The 19,113-nt window shown below is 44.0% G+C and overlaps 2 protein-coding genes across 4 annotated transcripts in view; both read left to right on the plus strand.

Moving 5' to 3' along the window:
- Positions 1-19,113, plus strand: part of dok4 (docking protein 4) — a 135,116-nt gene that overhangs the window by 34,439 nt on the left and 81,564 nt on the right. For both annotated transcript variants that reach the window (XM_037246688.1, XM_037246687.1), the window contains exon 3: positions 4,521-4,635. In XM_037246688.1, coding sequence (XP_037102583.1) covers positions 4,521-4,635 — 115 coding nt within the window. The remainder of the gene's footprint in view (positions 1-4,520; positions 4,636-19,113) is intronic.
- On the plus strand, positions 7,751-10,641 carry LOC119120080. Of its 2 annotated transcripts, none has more exons than XM_037246712.1 (6): positions 7,751-8,646; positions 8,781-8,863; positions 8,937-8,999; positions 10,092-10,227; positions 10,258-10,349; positions 10,445-10,641. In XM_037246712.1, the coding sequence occupies exons 1-6, from the start codon at positions 8,552-8,554 to the stop codon at positions 10,597-10,599; spliced, it is 624 nt and encodes a 207-aa protein (XP_037102607.1). In that variant the 5' UTR covers positions 7,751-8,551; the 3' UTR covers positions 10,600-10,641. The 2 variants fall into 2 exon arrangements, with proteins under 2 accessions (XP_037102607.1, XP_037102608.1); XM_037246713.1 differs by having other exon boundaries at positions 7,754-8,644; positions 8,786-8,863.

Genomic DNA, 19,113 nt, shown 5'->3' on the forward strand with positions numbered 1-19,113 from the left:
GGGTTATTGCACAATGCACAAACAATAATAAAATACGGAAATAAATAAAAAGATACTGAAACAAAGATATTGGGCCATTAGGTGACCTCGTTACACAATATGCCGACATTTGTTATTTTGGGGGACACCAACACATATGACACATAACGTAAAGCACATATTGTTATATAAAACCAAATGTCTGATTTTTATGTTTTCATGCGCGAACATAGAAACAATGAATAAAACACTCAAACACCAGACAAGTTTTAAAATAAAAGGGTAACATAATAAAATTAAATTTCAAACCATAAATCTAATGTGAAATTGCAGTAGATATATTGGATAACAATATTTAGGCGTATATATGCATATACATGTTGTTTAAAAACGACTAAGTACTATAAAATAAAGATTTCCCAAAGAGAAGTGTGGTAAAATTTGGAGTCCATGCGGCCCTGTAGGTTGCCTTAGATGGCCAACTAGCAGCAGTGAGACTACCATAAGCTATTTTTGCCGGGCAGAGAGGCTTTAGCTTCAGTAATGTATGGGTACTTAGAATATGGAAGGTAGCAGCTGTTGTTGATCAGGGAAGAGTCTGGTAGATTACCTTTTAGGGGCATCGAAAGCAACAAGTAGACTGAGACTCGAAGGGGCAGCTGTTACTCAAAGCCATGACATCACCGGTCTGGGCAGGTATAAGATAGGCTTGTCTGTCAGGAAGTGGGGGCTGCTAACATCTTTGCTGTTGGGCCACTCGAATTTTTGGAGAAACTTCACTCTGACATCGTTGAATAAAATATTTTCCCAATCAGCCGTGTGTCACTGGAGTGTTCCTTCTCTGGGCCAGCCATCATCCACCAAGTGTTTTTTTGAAGACCAGCGAAGCAACAAAGACCATTCACCACAGAAGCATAATCGCCCCGCTATTGCATACAGGCGCATCCCTTCATGCAATAAAGTTAGCCGTTAGCTTGGAGAAAACAAGCACGAACGAATTGGTGTTTCAGTGAGTGGTTCTTTCTTTCCTTGGAAAATCGTAAATCATCATTCTCACTGAATTGTTCACGCCAGGAGACGCAACACGTTCACTGTGCTGGTGGTATGGGTGTCAGATGTGATGGTCCCCAGCCTCACATGCTGTCTCCTGTTGGTCAGGAAGCTGGTGATCCACTGACAGGTGGAGGCACCGCGAGCTGGACGAGCTTCTGGTGGAGCATGTCGGGAGCGATGGTGTTGAACGCCGAGCTGAAATCCACAAACAGGATCCTGGCATACGTTCCTGGGGTGTCTAAGTGGCGCAGGAGGTGGTGCAGTCTAAAATTTGGCCGCATCATCCACTGACCTGTTTGCCCGGTAGGCACGCCCGGGCTGACCATAGGGAGAACCGGGAGTTTTTGGTTCCTCCTTGAAGATTTGTTTCCCCTGCCGCGGGAGCGCGCACGCCTTGTTTGGAAAGCGAAAAACCGATGGCGTACGGCGTCAGCACTATGTTGTTTTCAATAAAAACATGAACACACATTTGCGACAGTCAGTTTTAATTTTTAAAAAGGATTATTTTCATTTTATTTCTTTAAGTTCATTCGCGTTCTGCCGTTGAAGCGAGGTGCGTTCAAAGACCAATCGTACAGACAGAACACTCATTCACTTCACCAAAAAGCAACGATATAATTACGTGAGCTCTTTGCATAAACCTCGATGCAAAGGAGATCCACTTTTTGGGGAGCATTACATGCTACAAGGAGTATATATTACAAAGGAGACCTTATACTTAATTGTGATCATCATTCATCCAATTTCATTATTCAGGTATTTTCAAAGCAACTTAATATTGTTGCATTTATTAATTTGCTTTAAAATGACAGTGCATTATAATTAAATGCAGACACTATAGCAATGTCAAACGTGTTCATTTAAGAAAAAGCCACACACGTTTTTTGATGAAATCTTTCATAACGATTGATTTGAATGAATGAATGAATGAATGAATGAATGAATGAATGAATGAATGAATGAAAAGACATTTCAGTTCTGAAGGCTCCTTTGGTCCCAAGCAAAGTGACTGGTGGTGGGGAGGGGGGATAAAAATTGTAACAGGAACGCTATAAAAATGTCAACCCGTGAGAATTTGTGCCCCCCTCACATTTTGAGAACGGTGAGTCCTGGACTCCAACTGGCTTCTTTTCTGTCTTCCTGGGGGTCTGTTCAGGTAGTGTGGCAAATTTGAACAGGTTCGCTCATTCCTAGCCCAAATTACAGGGGGAACATATCCTCACAGCGGCCCCGTGACTCCTGGCCTGAAAGAAATCTCCCAGTCCGGCCCTGCCGGTAGGCAAACTGCAGGGGGTCGAGCAGGGGGCCCGTAATGTACTTCAGGTGGCTCAACACTAGCCTCTCAAAGGATTTCATGACCACAGGTGTCAGGGCGACAGGTCTATAATCATTCAAACCTGTGATGGCGGGCTTCTTGGTGGTGGAGCTTTTGAAGCACAAGGGCACCTCACACAGCTCTAGGGAATGGTTGAAGATCCTTGCAAAGATGGGTGCCAGCTGTTCAGCACAGACTTTCAGGCAGGAGTGGGACACACCGTCTGGTCCTGGTGCCTTCCTGGCCTTTTGTCTCCGGAACATCTGACACACCTCTTCCTCGCGGTCTGAAGTGCGGGCGCGGCTTCTGAAAGTGAGAGAGTAGGGGATAACGACGATGGAGGTGTGAACAGCGGGGTGGTGGGGGGTGGTGTGGATGTTGGGATGCAGGAGGTCCTGTTGTGTGGGTGGACCATTGAAACCTGCAGTAAAACCTGTTTAGCTGGTTTGCAAGCCTTGTGTTCTCCACAAGACAGTTTCTTGAAGCCTGTGATGCTCTGCAGGCCTTTCCACACTGTTGAGGGATCAGGATTGGCAGAGAGGTGTCTCCAGGCTATTCCCATAGCTCCTATTAGCTTTCCTGATCTCTCGGGTCAGTGTGTTCCTGGCCTGCCTGAACAGGTCACGGTCCCCACTCCTGTAGGCCTCCTCCTTGGCTTTGCGCAGCATCCTGAGGTTTGGTGTAAACCACGGTTTGTTGTTGTATGTGCAGAAGGTCTTAGTCTGCACACCAAGTCCTCACAAAAGCTAACGTATGACGTCACAGTGTCGGTGAATTCATGCAGGTCTGAAGTTGCAGCTTCAAAAAAAATAAACAATCGGTGAAGTCAAAGCAGGCTTAGAGGTCGTGCTTTGACTCCACTGTCCATTTCCTCACAGTCCTCACCACAAGCTTAGATGTTTTTAATTTCTGCCTGTAGGTTGGGATCAAATGAACTAGACAGTGGTCCGAGAGTCCTAAAGCTGCACAGGGCACAGAGCGGTATGCATCTTTTATTACGGAGTAGCAGTGGTCCAGTGTCTGTGTCCCTCTGGTGGGACACGTTATGTGCTGTCTGTATTTGGGGAGTTCGTGTGTGAGGTTCGCTCTGTTAAAATCACCCAAAACAATGATCAGTGAGTTTGGTAGTTTTTTCTCCATGTCTGTTGCCTCGTCAGCCAGCAGCTGCGGCTAAAATCTCCGTCAGCCTGGGTCAGTGAAAACCGGAGAGAAAGTACCAGGAGAAGACTGTCCGATGTTTAACAGTTCTTCTCTGCTAAAAGTGATCCGGGATGGGAAGCAGAAGACGCAAAAAACACACAAAACACAAGGTAGCAGAGAGCGAGTCACCGAGGCGGCCATCCACGACGCCATCTTATGATGTAATGCGCAATAACTGTGACCACACCCCCTCACCGCAAGTTTGGCTGCGCATACACAAACCCGGCGCCAAAGCTAACAAGCTAATCAACGCATTACGCATCAACGCACGCACTCGCTTTTTTCTTTTAAACTAAAGAAAGTTTATTACCATCAAAAATGAGTGGGGTTGCTGGACCTAGAATCCAGCCGATTGCTTGATTGACATACAGGTAAGCCTGTCGGGAGGCAATCACAGGGTAACCACGTGCGCAATAGACAGTGACCACACGCCCTCACCACAGCTCTTTGGCTGCGCATACACAAACCCGGCGCCAAAGCTAACAAGCTTATCAACGCATTATGCATCAACGCACGCACTCGCTTTTTTATTTTAAACTAAAGAAAGTTTATGACCATCAAAAATGAGTGGGGATGCTGGACCAAGTAAGAACCCAAACCGTATTTCATACAGAATAGGAGTTGGATTTTTTTTACCTCATTGACTGGGTTGACATTCCCACAGCTCTATCTAATGAACGCATAACGCAACCCTAGTCAACCCCAGTTTGATGCAGTAGCTTCTATTCTATGCGCCTTTTAATCCTGTGCGCCCTATATATGAAAAAAATTCTAAAATAAAAAAATCAATGAAGATGCGCCTTATAATCCAGTGTGCCTTATAGTGCAGAAATTACTGTACATACAACACAAAACTGACAACAAAACAAAAAAAAAACTTAAAGGAAAAAAATCTCAAACATGTTTTTTTGTATTTTTCTTCCTTATTACTGTCTAAATTACCTTATCCCAAGCCCTTTATTTTGTTGCCTAGGTGACAGAAATCAGCAACGTTCAGACTGTCAGACGGCTGCCTCGGGATACCAAGCGACAAGCGGTGGCCATTGTATTTACTGATGACACCTCACGCACTTTCACTTGTGATTCAGGTAATGATTAGAGAAATCCATGTTGATTTTTGAATGATGAAGATTAACAAGGTTACATGAAACCTTTTGTTATATTAATGATGATGTGGCTGTCTGTTGTGGTGAAGAAAGAACTGAGCCAAAAGGCGAAGCTCTCGATTTACCAGTCGATATATGTTCCTACCCTCACCTATGGTCACAAGCTATGGGAGACTACTATGTCTCCTGGCTGGCCAGGGAACACCTTGGCTTCTCCAGGATGAGCTGGACAAAGTGGTTGGGGAGAGGGAAGTCTGGGATAAAATAAAAGCTTCCCTTTTGAAAGCTTACCTTTTGAAGCTGCTGCCCCATCAAAAATCTGCGTAGTATACAGGCATTTTATTTGATATTCTCAAATATATTTTATATATTAACTGTTTTATTCTGTTCATTGTTCATGTCCCTTTTTGAATGGTATGCCGTGAAAACTTTTGGGGACACAATAAAATGCGCATTAGTCTAGTGGGCTATTGCTTTGAGATGCATTGCAAGCCATATTGTTTCATTAAAAGAATAAACATAAAGAACAATTAAGCATAGTAGTTGTACAACGTGTAGTGTTGTGTAACATATCCCCTGATCACGACACGATTATATTTATCTTGTAGTTTGACAGCGCGACCGTCGTGAACAATAAAAAAAGTTGTGTAGTCTGACAAGGGCACTCCACTATCCTTTTTACTTAATATATTATCCCAGTGGCCAATATTTACCCCAGGCCACACTTAAGTGATCAATACATAAGTAAAGTATGTGTAATCATTTGAAATACAGTATTCCGTCAGACTGAGGTCAACCCAATGGTTTGGAAAGAAAATTTAGCTCTTCAGACCTTCGTCTTTACTATGGTCTAAACAAAATTTGGACAATAGTCCATCTATCCATCTTCTTCCGCTTATCCGGGGTTGGGTCGCAGGGGCAGCAGCTTTAGGAGGGACTACCAGACTTCCCTCTCCCCAGCCACTTTGTCCAGCTCATCCCGGGGGATCCCAAAGCGTTCCCAGACCAGCTGAGAGACATAGTCTCACCAGCGCATCCTGGGTCGTCCACGGGGGCTCCTGCCGGTCGGACATGCCCGGAAAACCTTCCCAGGGAGGCGTCCAGGAGGCATCCTGATGAGATGCCTGAGCCACCCTATCTGGCTCCTCTCAACGTGGGGGAGCAGTGGTTCTACTCCGAGTCTCTCCCGGATGACCGAGCTTCTCACCCTATCTCTAAGGGAAAGCCCGGACACCCTACGGAGGAAACTCATTTCGGCCGCTTGAATCTTGTTCTTTCGGTCACGACCCATAGCTTGTGACCATAGGTGAGAGTAGGAGCATGGATTTTTTTTTAAATTGTTATAATAATAAGAGTTCTAAAAACATATTTACAGTGTTGTACCTTGTTATAGATTTTTTTATAATAATAAAATAGTTCTAAAACATATTTACAGTATGTACACCTGTACCTTGTTATAAAAATTGTTATAATAATAAAAGCTGTTCTAAAAACACATTTACAGTATGTGTTAAGAATTCTGCATGTTATTTGTTATTCAGCCGTGCTTTGATTTGAGTTAGGGTGCTTTATTTAGAAGGCCATTTTCAGGCGATACCACTTCCTGTTTCACATTCGTGTACATATGTCAGTTACAGTGGTACACCAGTCATTGACGATGTAAGTGGGTCTCCTAACAAGAGAAATGAATGATCCCATGTGTCTAACCTTTAGGACAATGTAGTATTGCTCCAAATGTTCATTTATATTCCTTTAGAGGAGGGGTGGGCCATAAATTATTACAAGGGGCCACATGAAAAATCTGAGTTGTGTCAGAGGGCCACACCAACCAGGGATGAGAACGGCAAATGAAAAAACCACTGAAAAGTAGCCAGGGTATGGGGGTCCATTTGCCGCAGGGGGCCGCAGTGGGCCAGGGGCCACAGGCCCCCATTGGGGGCTGCAGGGGCCACAGGGCTCACAGACCCCCATTGGGGGCCACAGGCAACGCCCCGGAGGGGGCTCAGGGGGCAAAGCTCCCTAGAAACTCCTGGATTTTGGCAGTAGAGCAACCCCAAAACCATTAATTCCATCACTCAATTTCAACAGTTTTGTTAAAAAAATATTCCTGCTTGGTGGGCTATCAAGGTGAATATAATACAGTCAAGCCTCGGTTTTTGACCACAATCCGTTCCAGACGGCGGTTCGAGAAGCGAATCGGTCGAATTCCGAATCTATTTTACCCATTACAAATAATGGAAAAAAATGTAATCCGTTCCAAGACTTTAAGCATTTTTTCATTTGCGCATTTTTGTCCGATCGCGCAACTGCAGCGCACCGCCGAACGCGAAACCGTAGTGCGTCGTCGACCGCGCAACTGCACCGCGCTGGTTGCATTATTGTGACAGAGCCGTCGCTGAAATTTAGAAAATATTTTTAAACTCCTGATGTACTTTCCAAAATTCAAGTGGACCTAAGTGCGCAGGGAGCTTAATTTTGTCCGATCGCGCAACTGCAGCGCACCGCTGAACGCGCAAACGTAGCGCGTCGCCGACCGCGCAACTGCACCGCGCTGATCGCATTATTGTGACAAAGCCGTCGCTGAAATTTAGAAAATAATTTTAAAGTCCTGATGTACTTTCCAAAATTGAAGTGGACCTCAGTGCGCAGGGAGCTTAATTTAGTCCGATCGTGCAACCGCAGCGCGCCGGGCGCTCACAGTCGCATTGCTTTAAGAGCGTCTTTGTGTTCCGAGTTGTAAGATGACGCTGCTCTTGAGCCATGCCCAACTGAAGCAGTTCCTGATCCCGTTCGACTTGTCTATTTCCCTGGCACGATCCTCGTCTTTTTCCTCAAAATCCTTCGCCATGCTGGCTAAAACTTTTGCTAATTAAGCAAATGAGTAGGCAAATGATATGACGAAAGTAGCGCCAAAATGCTGCCGAAAAAAAGGCGGCTGTTGTCGCAATACTGCTGCCAGCCCCCCCCATATAAAAACAATTTTCTCAATGGATATACACGATTCACGAAAATGATACTCCCGACGGAAAAAACACGGAAATCCGCGGATCCGCGGAAGATTCTCATCTCTGTAAACCTTTGATGTCTATTGTATGCAAATGTATATGCTAATGAGTTTGGCGCCAGTCTGGCGGGCGCCAAGATGGCGCCAGTCGAGACGGCGCCATCTTTGGCTGGCGCCATTTTGATTTGCTGCCACCATTTTGGATGGGGACATGTATGGGGCCTGTATTATAGCAGCCGGATGTTGGTGTATCTAATTTGACATTCAACGGATGTTGGTGTATCTAATTTGACATTCAATATTTAGTGGGGTCCGTTCAATAGTTTGAGTTTATGTTTTACTATTCCGTGTTGCTTCCGTTGTGTTTTGTAAAAAAGAAATATAATGGGTCATTCTAACCTTTCGTCAGCGGAGTCAGATTTTCTAACAAACATTGATGAAATAGATTTGCAACCATTTTTGTGAAACGGTTACAAACCAAAGAAGTGACACATCTGAGCTAGATTTGCTATCAACCAATGTGTCTAGGGGTCATGGGGGGAGTTTTGTTGAAAAAAAGGCATCTGAAGGAGATGGGCAAAGTGTTGCTGCACCTAATTTGACATACAATAGCTTGTGGGGCGGCCGTAGCCGTCTCCGATAGTTGAGTCATTGGAGAGCCAGGAGAGTCAACATTTATTGGCTCCGAGTTGTCTATGTGTAACTTTGTTGAAAAAGGCATCGGAAGGAGAAAGGCAAGGTGTTGGTACACCTAATCTAACATACAATAGTTTGAGCTGAGGTCGAGTCATTAAAACGCCGTCACAATCAGTAGCTATAGCAGAGTGTTCTCGCGGCACGTGACCCCATAGGCGTGGTCTTTTCTCCGGCAAGTTTGAAGTTAGTTTGGGACGGATGACCATCGACCATTTTGAGAAGACAAGCCAGCGCATGAGCTCTGATCAGCGGAGTCGGAGTGCGTCAAAAATTGTTTCGAGATGGTTAAAGGTAAGTAATGTTACTATTTTATCGGTATAATAATAATAATAATAATAATAATAATCATAATCATAATAATGCATTAGGTTTATTATAATACACTAGGGTTATTTGTAAAACATGATGTAATGTTTATGTAATGTCATGCAGATATCATCGTTTTTGCCGATGTTCATACACCCTTTGACGACGACTTTAGTGGAGTTTATCTAACACAATCAGACTACGGCGAGTCAGCCGTTCATCTATGGTAGTTAATATAAATGCTATTAGTTTGTGATTTATTTTATGTATGTAACAGATCTCGTAGCCGCAGCCACTAGAAAAAACGATCCGCCGACACAAGCTGATTTCGAAACACAGACTCTAGTGCAGGGGTGGCCAACCAGTCAGAGACTAAGAGCCACATTTTTTACTGTGTCATCGCAAAGAGCCACATCATACACATGAGCACACATGAACACCCCCCCCACACACACACGCACACAAACACGCACGCGCACACGCACGCACACACACACACACACACACACACACGCACACACACCCCTCTGCTCAGCCAAATTTATTGTGTGACATTATTATGTCACGCACCAACATGATAATGACAAATTGACTCCTACAGTACTAAAAGCACAGACCAAAGACCACATTTTCAACAATGAGCATTGTGTGCATTGTCTCACACAGACAAACTCTCAGTTCAACAAATTCCACAAACAAAAACATAATAAGTTTTTTCACTTACTATGTGTGACGGGACAGACCATTCGTTTGAGTTCGTCGTTTTCAGGAGACAAGATTTCAATAACGTCACTGAGGCATATTTTAACGAACTCCACTTCATTGTATGGCTTTTTAGCCCGTGCAATGTTCCAAGCCAGTTGAAACAATGCAAGTGTGACAGTCGCTGAGTGCTTCGTAATTTTTTTGAAAAACTGTACCTATTTTTCTGCCTGACTTTTCAAAGTCTCCAAACTTGTGCTTGCGAAATTCAGTCCCTTTTGCAAAGTCCTTATCGATATTGGCATGAAGTGAGCTGAAGTGGCGCTGACCATTTGAAGCTTTTAAATGCGCCAATGACGTCCGACATATCAGGCAGAATGGCTTGCCATAGCGTTCAACAAAAAACAACTTTAACTCTGTTAAAAACGTCCTGTGTTCATCGTCATATATTCGTTTAGCTGTGCATTTTTTCCTTGCCATTTTGGCAAGCGTCTTGTCAGCCTTGCTGGACCTAATGGGCCCCCGTAGTCACAGTCGCCATTCATAAAAAAAGCGGGCAAAACCAATTCACCTCACGCGCATGCGCGTTTGACCAAAATACCATATTGAACTCAAGCGAAGCAAATACGCACGAAAAATAAACACAAATGTTGATATGAACGTAAAAGAGCCGCATGAAACTAGCCAAAGAGCCGTATGCGGCTCGCGAGCCGCGGGTTGGCCACCGCTGCTCTAGTGGATGTCTCTGGACGCCATTTTGAAGTACCAGAGGCGGCAGAGCCAATCGCATCAGAGCCAGCGAAACCAATCGCATCAGAGTCACGTGCTACCATTGAGACCAATCAACTCACGCCCCACGCCGATGGACAGGAAGTTGTCACGAGCATAGAGGTGGAGCCGGAAGCATCCGCGGACACAGAATTGGCGGACGCTTTATCTGCATACGAAGGCGTGAACCACCCTCACGAGTCGACAAACAAAGTTAGAGGTATTCCTTCTATTTTTTTCTCTTTCTATGTTATCATTCGACTCGCTATTTTTGGTATTATAACGGTTTAACTGCTTTTAAATATCTACTTCCAGTTAAGCGTCGTGACACAGGGCGAGGGGTTCAAAGAGGAAGGAGGAGGAGGAGGGGGGCAGCCATCTACAACACAAGCCACCCAACAACCAGAACAACCAACAACCTGAGCCGGCACGCGAGAGTCATCACCATAAGAATAGAAGCCGTCCTGTAAAGTGCAGTGGTAATTGTATCTACAAAAGTCGGTTACAAGAATGTTTTAGGGTTATACGAATTCTGACAAATTTGGCTAAATGAAGATAGATCTGTTTTTTTTTTACTATTCTGTGTTGTTTCTGTTGTGTTTTATAAAAAAGAAATATAATGGATCCTTCTAACCTCTCGTCAGCGGAGTCAGATTTCCTAACAAACATTGATGAAATAGATTTGCAACCATTTTGTGAAACAAACCAAAGAAGTGATACACCTGAGCTAGAGTTGTTAAGCATTAACAACGATGCGTCTACGAGCCAGATATCAGATTTGCTCAACAATGTGAACAATGCTGTATCGGGGGGAGAAAGCCCCCTCAGTCCTGATATTCTTACCCATTTACAAGTTGTCATAGATGATCTGAACAATGAAAGTCTGAATGAAGGTAGACAGAGTCCTACACCGATCCCGTCACAATTGCTAAACATGATAGCAGAATTAAATAACCAAGCTAATGATAGCAGCGGTGTTTTGGGGTGTTCTCTTGTATTGAGGGGTGCTGGTTGGCCGCTGTTACTTTTTTTCCTTTGTCTTTTAGCTTTGTTTTTGCTTTGATGGCTTTTATCTTGTGCACTTTCTGACTTTCTTTGTGGCGCCGTTGTGTGGCAGCCTTATGAGAGCCTATTGAGTTGTGCTCATGCCATCTGTGTGTCTTTTGTATACCCACTCTGTGGTATGGATACTGCTGGGGCCTGAATTTCCCCACCCCTGGGGATCAATAAATATTCAATCAATCAATCAGTCCTGATATTCCTGTTCAATTGCTAAACATGATCAAAAATCTAAATACGCAGCCTCTGGTTGACCCGTTGACCGTTAAGCCTGTCGATTCAACGCCGGCTGTTCTTGATAACAGCACACCAATATTTCAACAGCAGCGTGACAACAGTTCTGTAATAACTGTTGAGATTCCACCGGCATTTCAGCCTCCCAACTGCTCTGTTATAATTGATCATGAAATAGATGTTATTGATGACAGCACACCAACGTTTCAACACATGCCCCACCAACCTAACAGCGGTTCTGTAATAACTGATCAGCACGGTGGTTCTGTTGTAGTCAATAGACCGCATTTCAATAATGTCGAGGTAAGGCGGCAGTTAAATATACCATCGCAAGCGAACATCAATGATTTTGCCACCTTTTACCTCCAGATTGAAGATAAAATAGATGATGTTATGCAAGAGGTGGATAGGCGAGCACAACCAGGTGATGTGATTCAGGTTGAGTTAGTGAGTGGTAATGATAGGGCTCACATCTACCAGCAAACGAATGACATAAACTCTATCAGAGATAGTGTAACAGACATGGTTTAGCCCAATCAAATGCAGAGCTTTTGGCCGATGAGAGCTTAGAGCTTATTGTACAAATAGTCACTCCATTGCGTGGTGGAATGCGTTGCAGGCTGGTGAACAGTACCAACAAAGAAATTTTGAGGTTGAAAAAACGACACTCACACATACCTCGTAATAAAGGCAACAATCTATGCTTTGGTCTCTCACTAACTTACCTGCTAAATGACACACTAACAACAAAACAGGCCACACGACAGGCACGGCTTTTACATGAGAGTGTGGGGTTGAATTGTCAAACACCTGTGAGTCTGGGGGATGTCCATAAATTTGAAAAAGTCCTCAAACAGAAAATAACTATAATGTACCGAAAAGAGGACTGTCGCCGCTTGACTTTTTTCGACACACATTACCCCAAAACAGACGAAGACACTTTATTTGTCTTACACCTAGAGCAGGGGTGGCCAACCAGTCAGAGACTAAGAGCCACATTTTTTACTGTGTCATCGCAGAGCCACATCATACACATGAGCACACATGAACACCCCCCCCCACACACACACAAACACGCGCACGCACACACACACACACACACACACACACACACACACACACACACACACACACACACACACACCCCTCTGCTCAGCCAAATTTATTGTGTGACATTATTATGTCACGCACCAACATGACAATGACAAATTGACTCCTACAGTACTAAAACCACAGACCAAAGACCACATTTTCAACAATGAACATTGTGTGCATTGTCTCACACAGACAAACTCTCAGTATTTTAACGAACTCCACTTCATTGTATGGCTTTTTAGCCCGTGCAATGTTCCAAGCCAGTTGAAACAATGCAAGTGTGACAGTCCCTGAGTGCTTCGTAATTTTTTTGAAAAACTGTACCTATTTTTCTGCCTGACTTTTCAAAGTCTCCAAACTTGTGCTTGCGAAATTCTGTCCCTTTTGCAAAGTCCTTATCGATATTGGCATGAAGTGAGCTGAAGTGGCGCTGACCATTTGAAGCTTTTAAATGCGCCAATGACGTCCGACATATCAGGCAGAATGGCTTGCCATAGCGTTCAACAAAAAACAACTTTAACTCTGTTAAAAACGTCCTGTGTTCATCGTCATATATTCGTTTAGCTGTGCATTTTTTCCTTGCCATTTTGGCAAGCGTCTTGTCAGCTTTTCTGTCCCTCCTCCTTTGCGGGATTTCACCTCACGCGCATGCGCGTTTGACCAAAATACCATATTGAACTCAAGCGAAGCAAATACGCACGAAAAATAAACACAAATGTTGATATGAACGTAAAAGAGCCGCATGAAACCAGCCAAAGAGCCGCATGCGGCTCGCGAGCCGCGGGTTGGCCACCGCTGACCTAGAGGGTCATTACTACAGCGTGAAAGCTATAGAGGCATTCGTTGGTCACGCGTTCTTTTGCAGACATTGCTACAAGGGGCACGAGAACTGGCAACAACACCATTGTGAAGGACACTGTAACATTTGTCTCGATCCGCGTTGTAAACAACGGCAGTTTAAACGTGTTATCTGCCCCGATTGTAACAAAACTTGCCGTAATGAGGAATGCTTTGCCAAACATAAAGAGTTTCGAGCGACGAATCGCGTGAGCAACTGCACCTCATACAAAAAATGCTTGCAATGTGGTCTGCAGTATTATGTGAAAGCTGATGGTACCGGTGCTAAGCATCGTTGCCCTGTTAAAAAATGTGCAGTGTGTGATGAGATCTTAAATCAAGATGATGCCTTGCTGAGCCCCCACATGTGCTACATTCAGCCCATCAAGCATCAACCACCTTGAAAATTGTAGTCTACTACGATTTTGAAACCTATGTAGATACAGATGGTTTACACAAACCTTTTCTTATCTGCTGTAAATCAAATAGACTGGAGAAACAGTGGTTTGGCACAGATTGTGTTGACGAATTTCTCAGATTTTTTCGAAACCCACAGTTTAAACAAACGACATTTGTTGCACGTAATGCGAGAGGCTTTGATTCATACATCTTGATAAGGAGAATGCTTGAACTAGGTATCAAACTTGGGGGAGTAAAGTTCTGTCATTTGTCGATTTAGACACAAAATCTCGATTCATAGACTCGCTCTCATTCCTGACGATGCCTTTAAGTGCGATGCCTAAGGCCCTGGGGTTTGAAGATAAATCAAAGGGTTATTTTCCACACAAATTCAGCTCTTTAGAACATCTAAACTACGTGGGATGTCACCCTGACCCTACGTACTACGATATCGAGCGAATGTCACCCTCTCAACGAGCTAAGTTCGATGAATGGTATGCCAAAGAAGCTAGCGGTGTGTTCGATTTTGCTAAACAGGCGATAGCCTACTGCGAGAATGACGTTGACCTGTTAATGCAGGGGTGTGAGAAATTCAGGAGTGAGTTTTTTGAGGCCACCGGAAGAGACCCATTCAATGCTGTGACAATAGCCTCTGCGTGCATGAACGTTTTTCGCACTAATTTCCTAACCCCTCAAACATTAGCCATTACACCTTCAGACAACTATATGCGTCAGTACAAAGCTTTTTCGCATGACACTATTCAATACCTGCAATGGATCATGCATAGCCAAAATATTCACATTAGGCATGCATTGAAAGGGGGCGAGATCAAGATAGATAACTACACTGTAGACCAGGGGTCACCAACCTTTTTGAAGTTGGGAGCTACTTCAAGGGCACCGAATAATGCAAAGGGCGACCACTTTGATAATACACTTCTGAAATAACAAAGTTACACAGTGTACCTTTAATTTTATATTTTTATTAATGATATTCTATGTGAAGACACTGAACATTAATGTTAGTGGGAAGCCTGGCATTGCATGCTCTTCACCAGTGTACTGTAATCTGGGATGTAAATTGACACTGCAACTCTGAGTGACTCTTGCAGATGTGCATCAGTGAGGCGGGTTCTGTGTTTGTTCTTAATGAAGTTCATGTCACAAAAGGCTGATTCACACAGATAGGTTGAACCAAACAGGCTAGCAACCTTCATGGCTGCTGTACATACACCACTGTACTTTTCAGTGTCTGCAAGGCACCAAAAGTTTGAGGTGGCCTGGTTGGCTTTGAGGTGGAGGTCATTTTGCAATGTTATAATTTCAATCTCCACCTGTCCAACATCCAAGTTGAACGTTGCACTTAGTTTCTCAGCAATGCATGTTGTATCCACTTGCATGAAAGGATTGGAAATGAATGACACACATGGCTCAAGCTGATCAAAGTCACAAAACCTGTTCTCAAACTCTTGCCCAAGTCTGTTTATGACTTGAGAGTACTTTTCTGCAGCTTTGTCAAAAGTCTCAGATGCAGAAGCATTGTCTTTCAGTACTGACTGCACAGAGGGAAAGTGCAGCACCTTTTTCCTCTGTAAATGCATGGAAAAAATGCTCATCTTGACTTTAAATGCATTGACAGAACTTATCATGTCAGCAACAGTCTTACCTTTGCCCTGCAGCTCACAGTTCAAAAGGTTTAGTTTCTCGGTGATGTCGGTTAAAAATGCAAGGTCAAGTATCCACTCAGTGTCCTCCAGCAGCGAGGTGTCTTCACCTTTGGACTGCATGAACTCTCTGATTTCACCCAAAAGCGACAAAAAACGTTGCAAAATCCGTCCCCTGCTCAGCCATCGGATTTCTGTGTGCAGTAACAGGTCACCATATTCAGCTGACAGCTCCTCCAATCGCACCTTGAATGTCCGGTGCTGTTTCGCTTTGGAGCGGATGCCGTTTATGATTTTCACGACGGGAGTCATCACATGCTCAAAGCCGGTCACTTTTGCACATAACGCCTGCTGGTGAATGATGCAGTGGTAATGCAGAAATGGTGGGAAGTCTGTGTCACCTTTACAGTGTGCGATGAATCCTGCATGCCGGCCGGTCATAGCGGGAGCTCCGTCTGTGGTCACCGATACCAGCTTTTGCAGTGGTACTTTTTTCTCCACAAAAAAACTCTTTACCGCGTTATAAATGTTAACTCCCCTCGTAGTTGTCTTCAGGGGCAGTAGTGTTAGGAGTTCTTCTTTAGTAAAGAAATCATCAAATACCATCCGAATAAAGATCATTAGATGTGCATTACTGCTGTTGTCCACAGACTCGTCGCACTGGATGCTAAACCAGTCGCACCTTGCCAGATCCCAGTCCAGCTGCTCTGTCAAGTTCCCAGACATAGCAGACACTCTTCTAGCCATCGTGCTCGCCCCCAGCTGGACATCGGAGAGAGTGGAGAGGATATCAGTTCCATTCTTCTCATCTTTAAGCACAGTTTTCGCAATAATCATCATTGCTTCTTTGAGAACCTCCCCGTCTGAGAACGCCTTCTTCTTTATCAAAAAATGTGTAGCTCTAAATGAGGCTTCGGTTGCTTTTTGAGAGTTTTCCACCGGCCTCGTAAAAAAAGACTGCTGTTTGCCCAAAGCTGCCTTTAACCCGCGGGCTTTTTCCATCCGTAGTGCGCTGCCTGGTGGGTAGTTAACATGGTAGCTTTTGTGAAATGTACTGAAGTGTCTCTCCACGTTGTGCCGCTTAGTTGTCGCCACAGTCGCACCGCAAATGAGACACACACATTTTTTGTTCATGTTAGTAAAAAAGAACTCATCCTCCCATTCACTGTTAAAATGACAAGTTTTCTTCCTTTTTTCTGCCATGTTTTTGTGGGTAGAAAACGCGTTTGTCTCCTCATCTCAGCGCTCAAGAGCTCATCTCAGCAAAGTTGGTTTGTCATGCGCACTAGACTGACCTCCGACCCATACTACGTCAGAGTTTGTATATTAAACTTTTTTTATGATATACATTTTTTTTTACGTTTTTATGTATTCGTTTTTAAATTTACATCACTGTAAATGTAATTCAAAAAGAATAGCAACACAATTAAATAAAATTTTAGACAGAGCTAATTCGTGATTAGTGCTATTTTTAGAACTGGCCTATGGCCGACTGATGTGGTCGCTGCGGGCGACTGATGTGGTCGCCGCGGGCGACCTGGTGCCCGCGGGCACCGGGTTGGTGACCCCTGCTGTAGACGGATATTCTGAAATTGGGGGTGTACAAATAGTGTTTGAGTATTTTGGTTGTTATCACCAAGGCTGCGCAGAATGCTACGACCTCTCTAAAATATGCCCGACAACAAAACACTTACCCGGGGACGGCTCAAAATATTTAGATTTATCCGACACATGACTACACCTGCGTTTAAAAGTAACACGTAGAGATGGAACTAATCTACCGCCACACGAGCAAGTTGGTATTATAAATTTTCCAATAAACACAATTTTTAGTCAATTAGATGTTTCGCTGGGCGGGCAGCTAATCTCACAATCTAGCGCCACGCACGCCTATCGGTCCATCATTGAGTTCTTGTTAAACTTTTCAAACGATTCTTTGGAGTCAATTCACAGCAGGAATGTTTGCTAAGGATACAAGAGGTCGTATGGACTCCATCGCATTCGAAGGGGCGGGGGTCAATGAGGGTTTACTCAGACGCGCGCAGCTGATAGCACGGTCACGTGAATTCCACCTAACGGGTCGGCTTCATGGAGATATTTTCTTTTCTGAACGTCATCTATTGAATAATGTGGATCTGCGTCTGAAGTTAACTAGAGCTCCTGATGATTTTTGTCTCATGAGCGCTCCAGACAGCGATTCGTGTCTCAAGATACTAGGAGCATCACTGTTTGTGAAAAAAGTAACAGTCTCACCAGCCATAGCAATAGGCCACGCCACAGCTTTACAGAAAGGTAACGCATTGTATCCATTAACCAGAATCAATATGAAGACATTCTCCATACCTCAAAACTCGCGGATTTGTCATCAAGACAATCTCTTTCTCGGACATATCCCTAAACAAATTGTATTGTCACCCGTAAATAACGGTGTTTTAAGACTAGATTTACGTTTTCGTACCCCGCTCCCGCACACAGCCACGCTTATTGTATACGCGGCTTATGATTCCCTTATTGAGATTAATGCCAAGAGGGAAGTATTGATGGACTATTATTAACGCTATGAACGGTCGTGAATTGGACTTGATTATGACTCGGATGCAAAGAGCATTGTTTGGAGGTGTTTTTGCATCAGACGAGTTAGCTGACGTCAAAGACACACACCCTAGACACTACATTGTAAACACGCATCCAAGGCACCTCCCCGGCGAGCACTGGCTCGCTTTAACTCTAGAAGAGGATGGTTCGGCCACATTCTTTGACCCTTTTGGTCTGCCACCGGACAATCCATATTACCCGTCAAGTATATACAGATTTCTGAAGAAGCATTCTAGTCGGGTAGAATACCAGAACAGCCAACTGCAACACGAGCTGACAGACACCTGCGGTCAGCACTGCGTGTATTATTTGTGCCAACGTGGATGGGGTCTTACTTACCATGAAGTGTTGACTCATTACACTCTTGATCCTCTGAATAACGACGCAATGGTTAGCGAGTTTGTCAAAAAATGTCGGAGGCCAGACCGGATGTGTGGCGGACAAACATCATGTTCATTGCATACATTTAAAAAATGTCATTGTCTGAAACCGTGTTAATGTTTTATAAAATCTCTTTGATTCAATAAACATTGTTAAAGAGAGTTACAGAGTCATGCGTTTTTTTCCAGTAACAGTAACAACAATAGAGTATCTAACGTCTAATAACTAACCCACTTTACTACCGCCGAGGTCTTCTTTCTTTTTCTTTTATTTATCACGCTTACATCTTTTGCGTAAGAAACATCCTCATCTTCATCCCTAGCGTATTTTAAACGTTTAAAATCAGCACGAGCCAAGGGATTCGAGACGCTTGATTCAGGTAGATTAAGCTGTGCTAATGTACGCAGAAATTCGGTCCATCCTACCGGTTGATCGGTTAGTTTTTTTTCCACTCACGACTAGATGTTTTAACAAATCGCTCATGTGAGCCTTTGACAGTTTTTTCTCTAAAAATAAATTAACTTAGCGGCGTCCAGCTTACAGCTTCTGTTGATAATCTTTTCAACACATAGATGGCGTTGCGGCGATAACGTGGACCTATGGCGTCCAAAATATCCCCCCATTCTTCACCGGTCACCTTATCTGTCATCTTTCTTTCACCCGCCTCATTGCCTTCGTTGCGAATCGCGATAGGAATTTGTTCGGAGTCTTTTTGTTTGA

The sequence above is a fragment of the Syngnathus acus genome, chromosome 3 (assembly GCF_901709675.1).
Source record: "Syngnathus acus chromosome 3, fSynAcu1.2, whole genome shotgun sequence".
Classification (NCBI taxonomy): domain Eukaryota; kingdom Metazoa; phylum Chordata; class Actinopteri; order Syngnathiformes; family Syngnathidae; genus Syngnathus; species Syngnathus acus.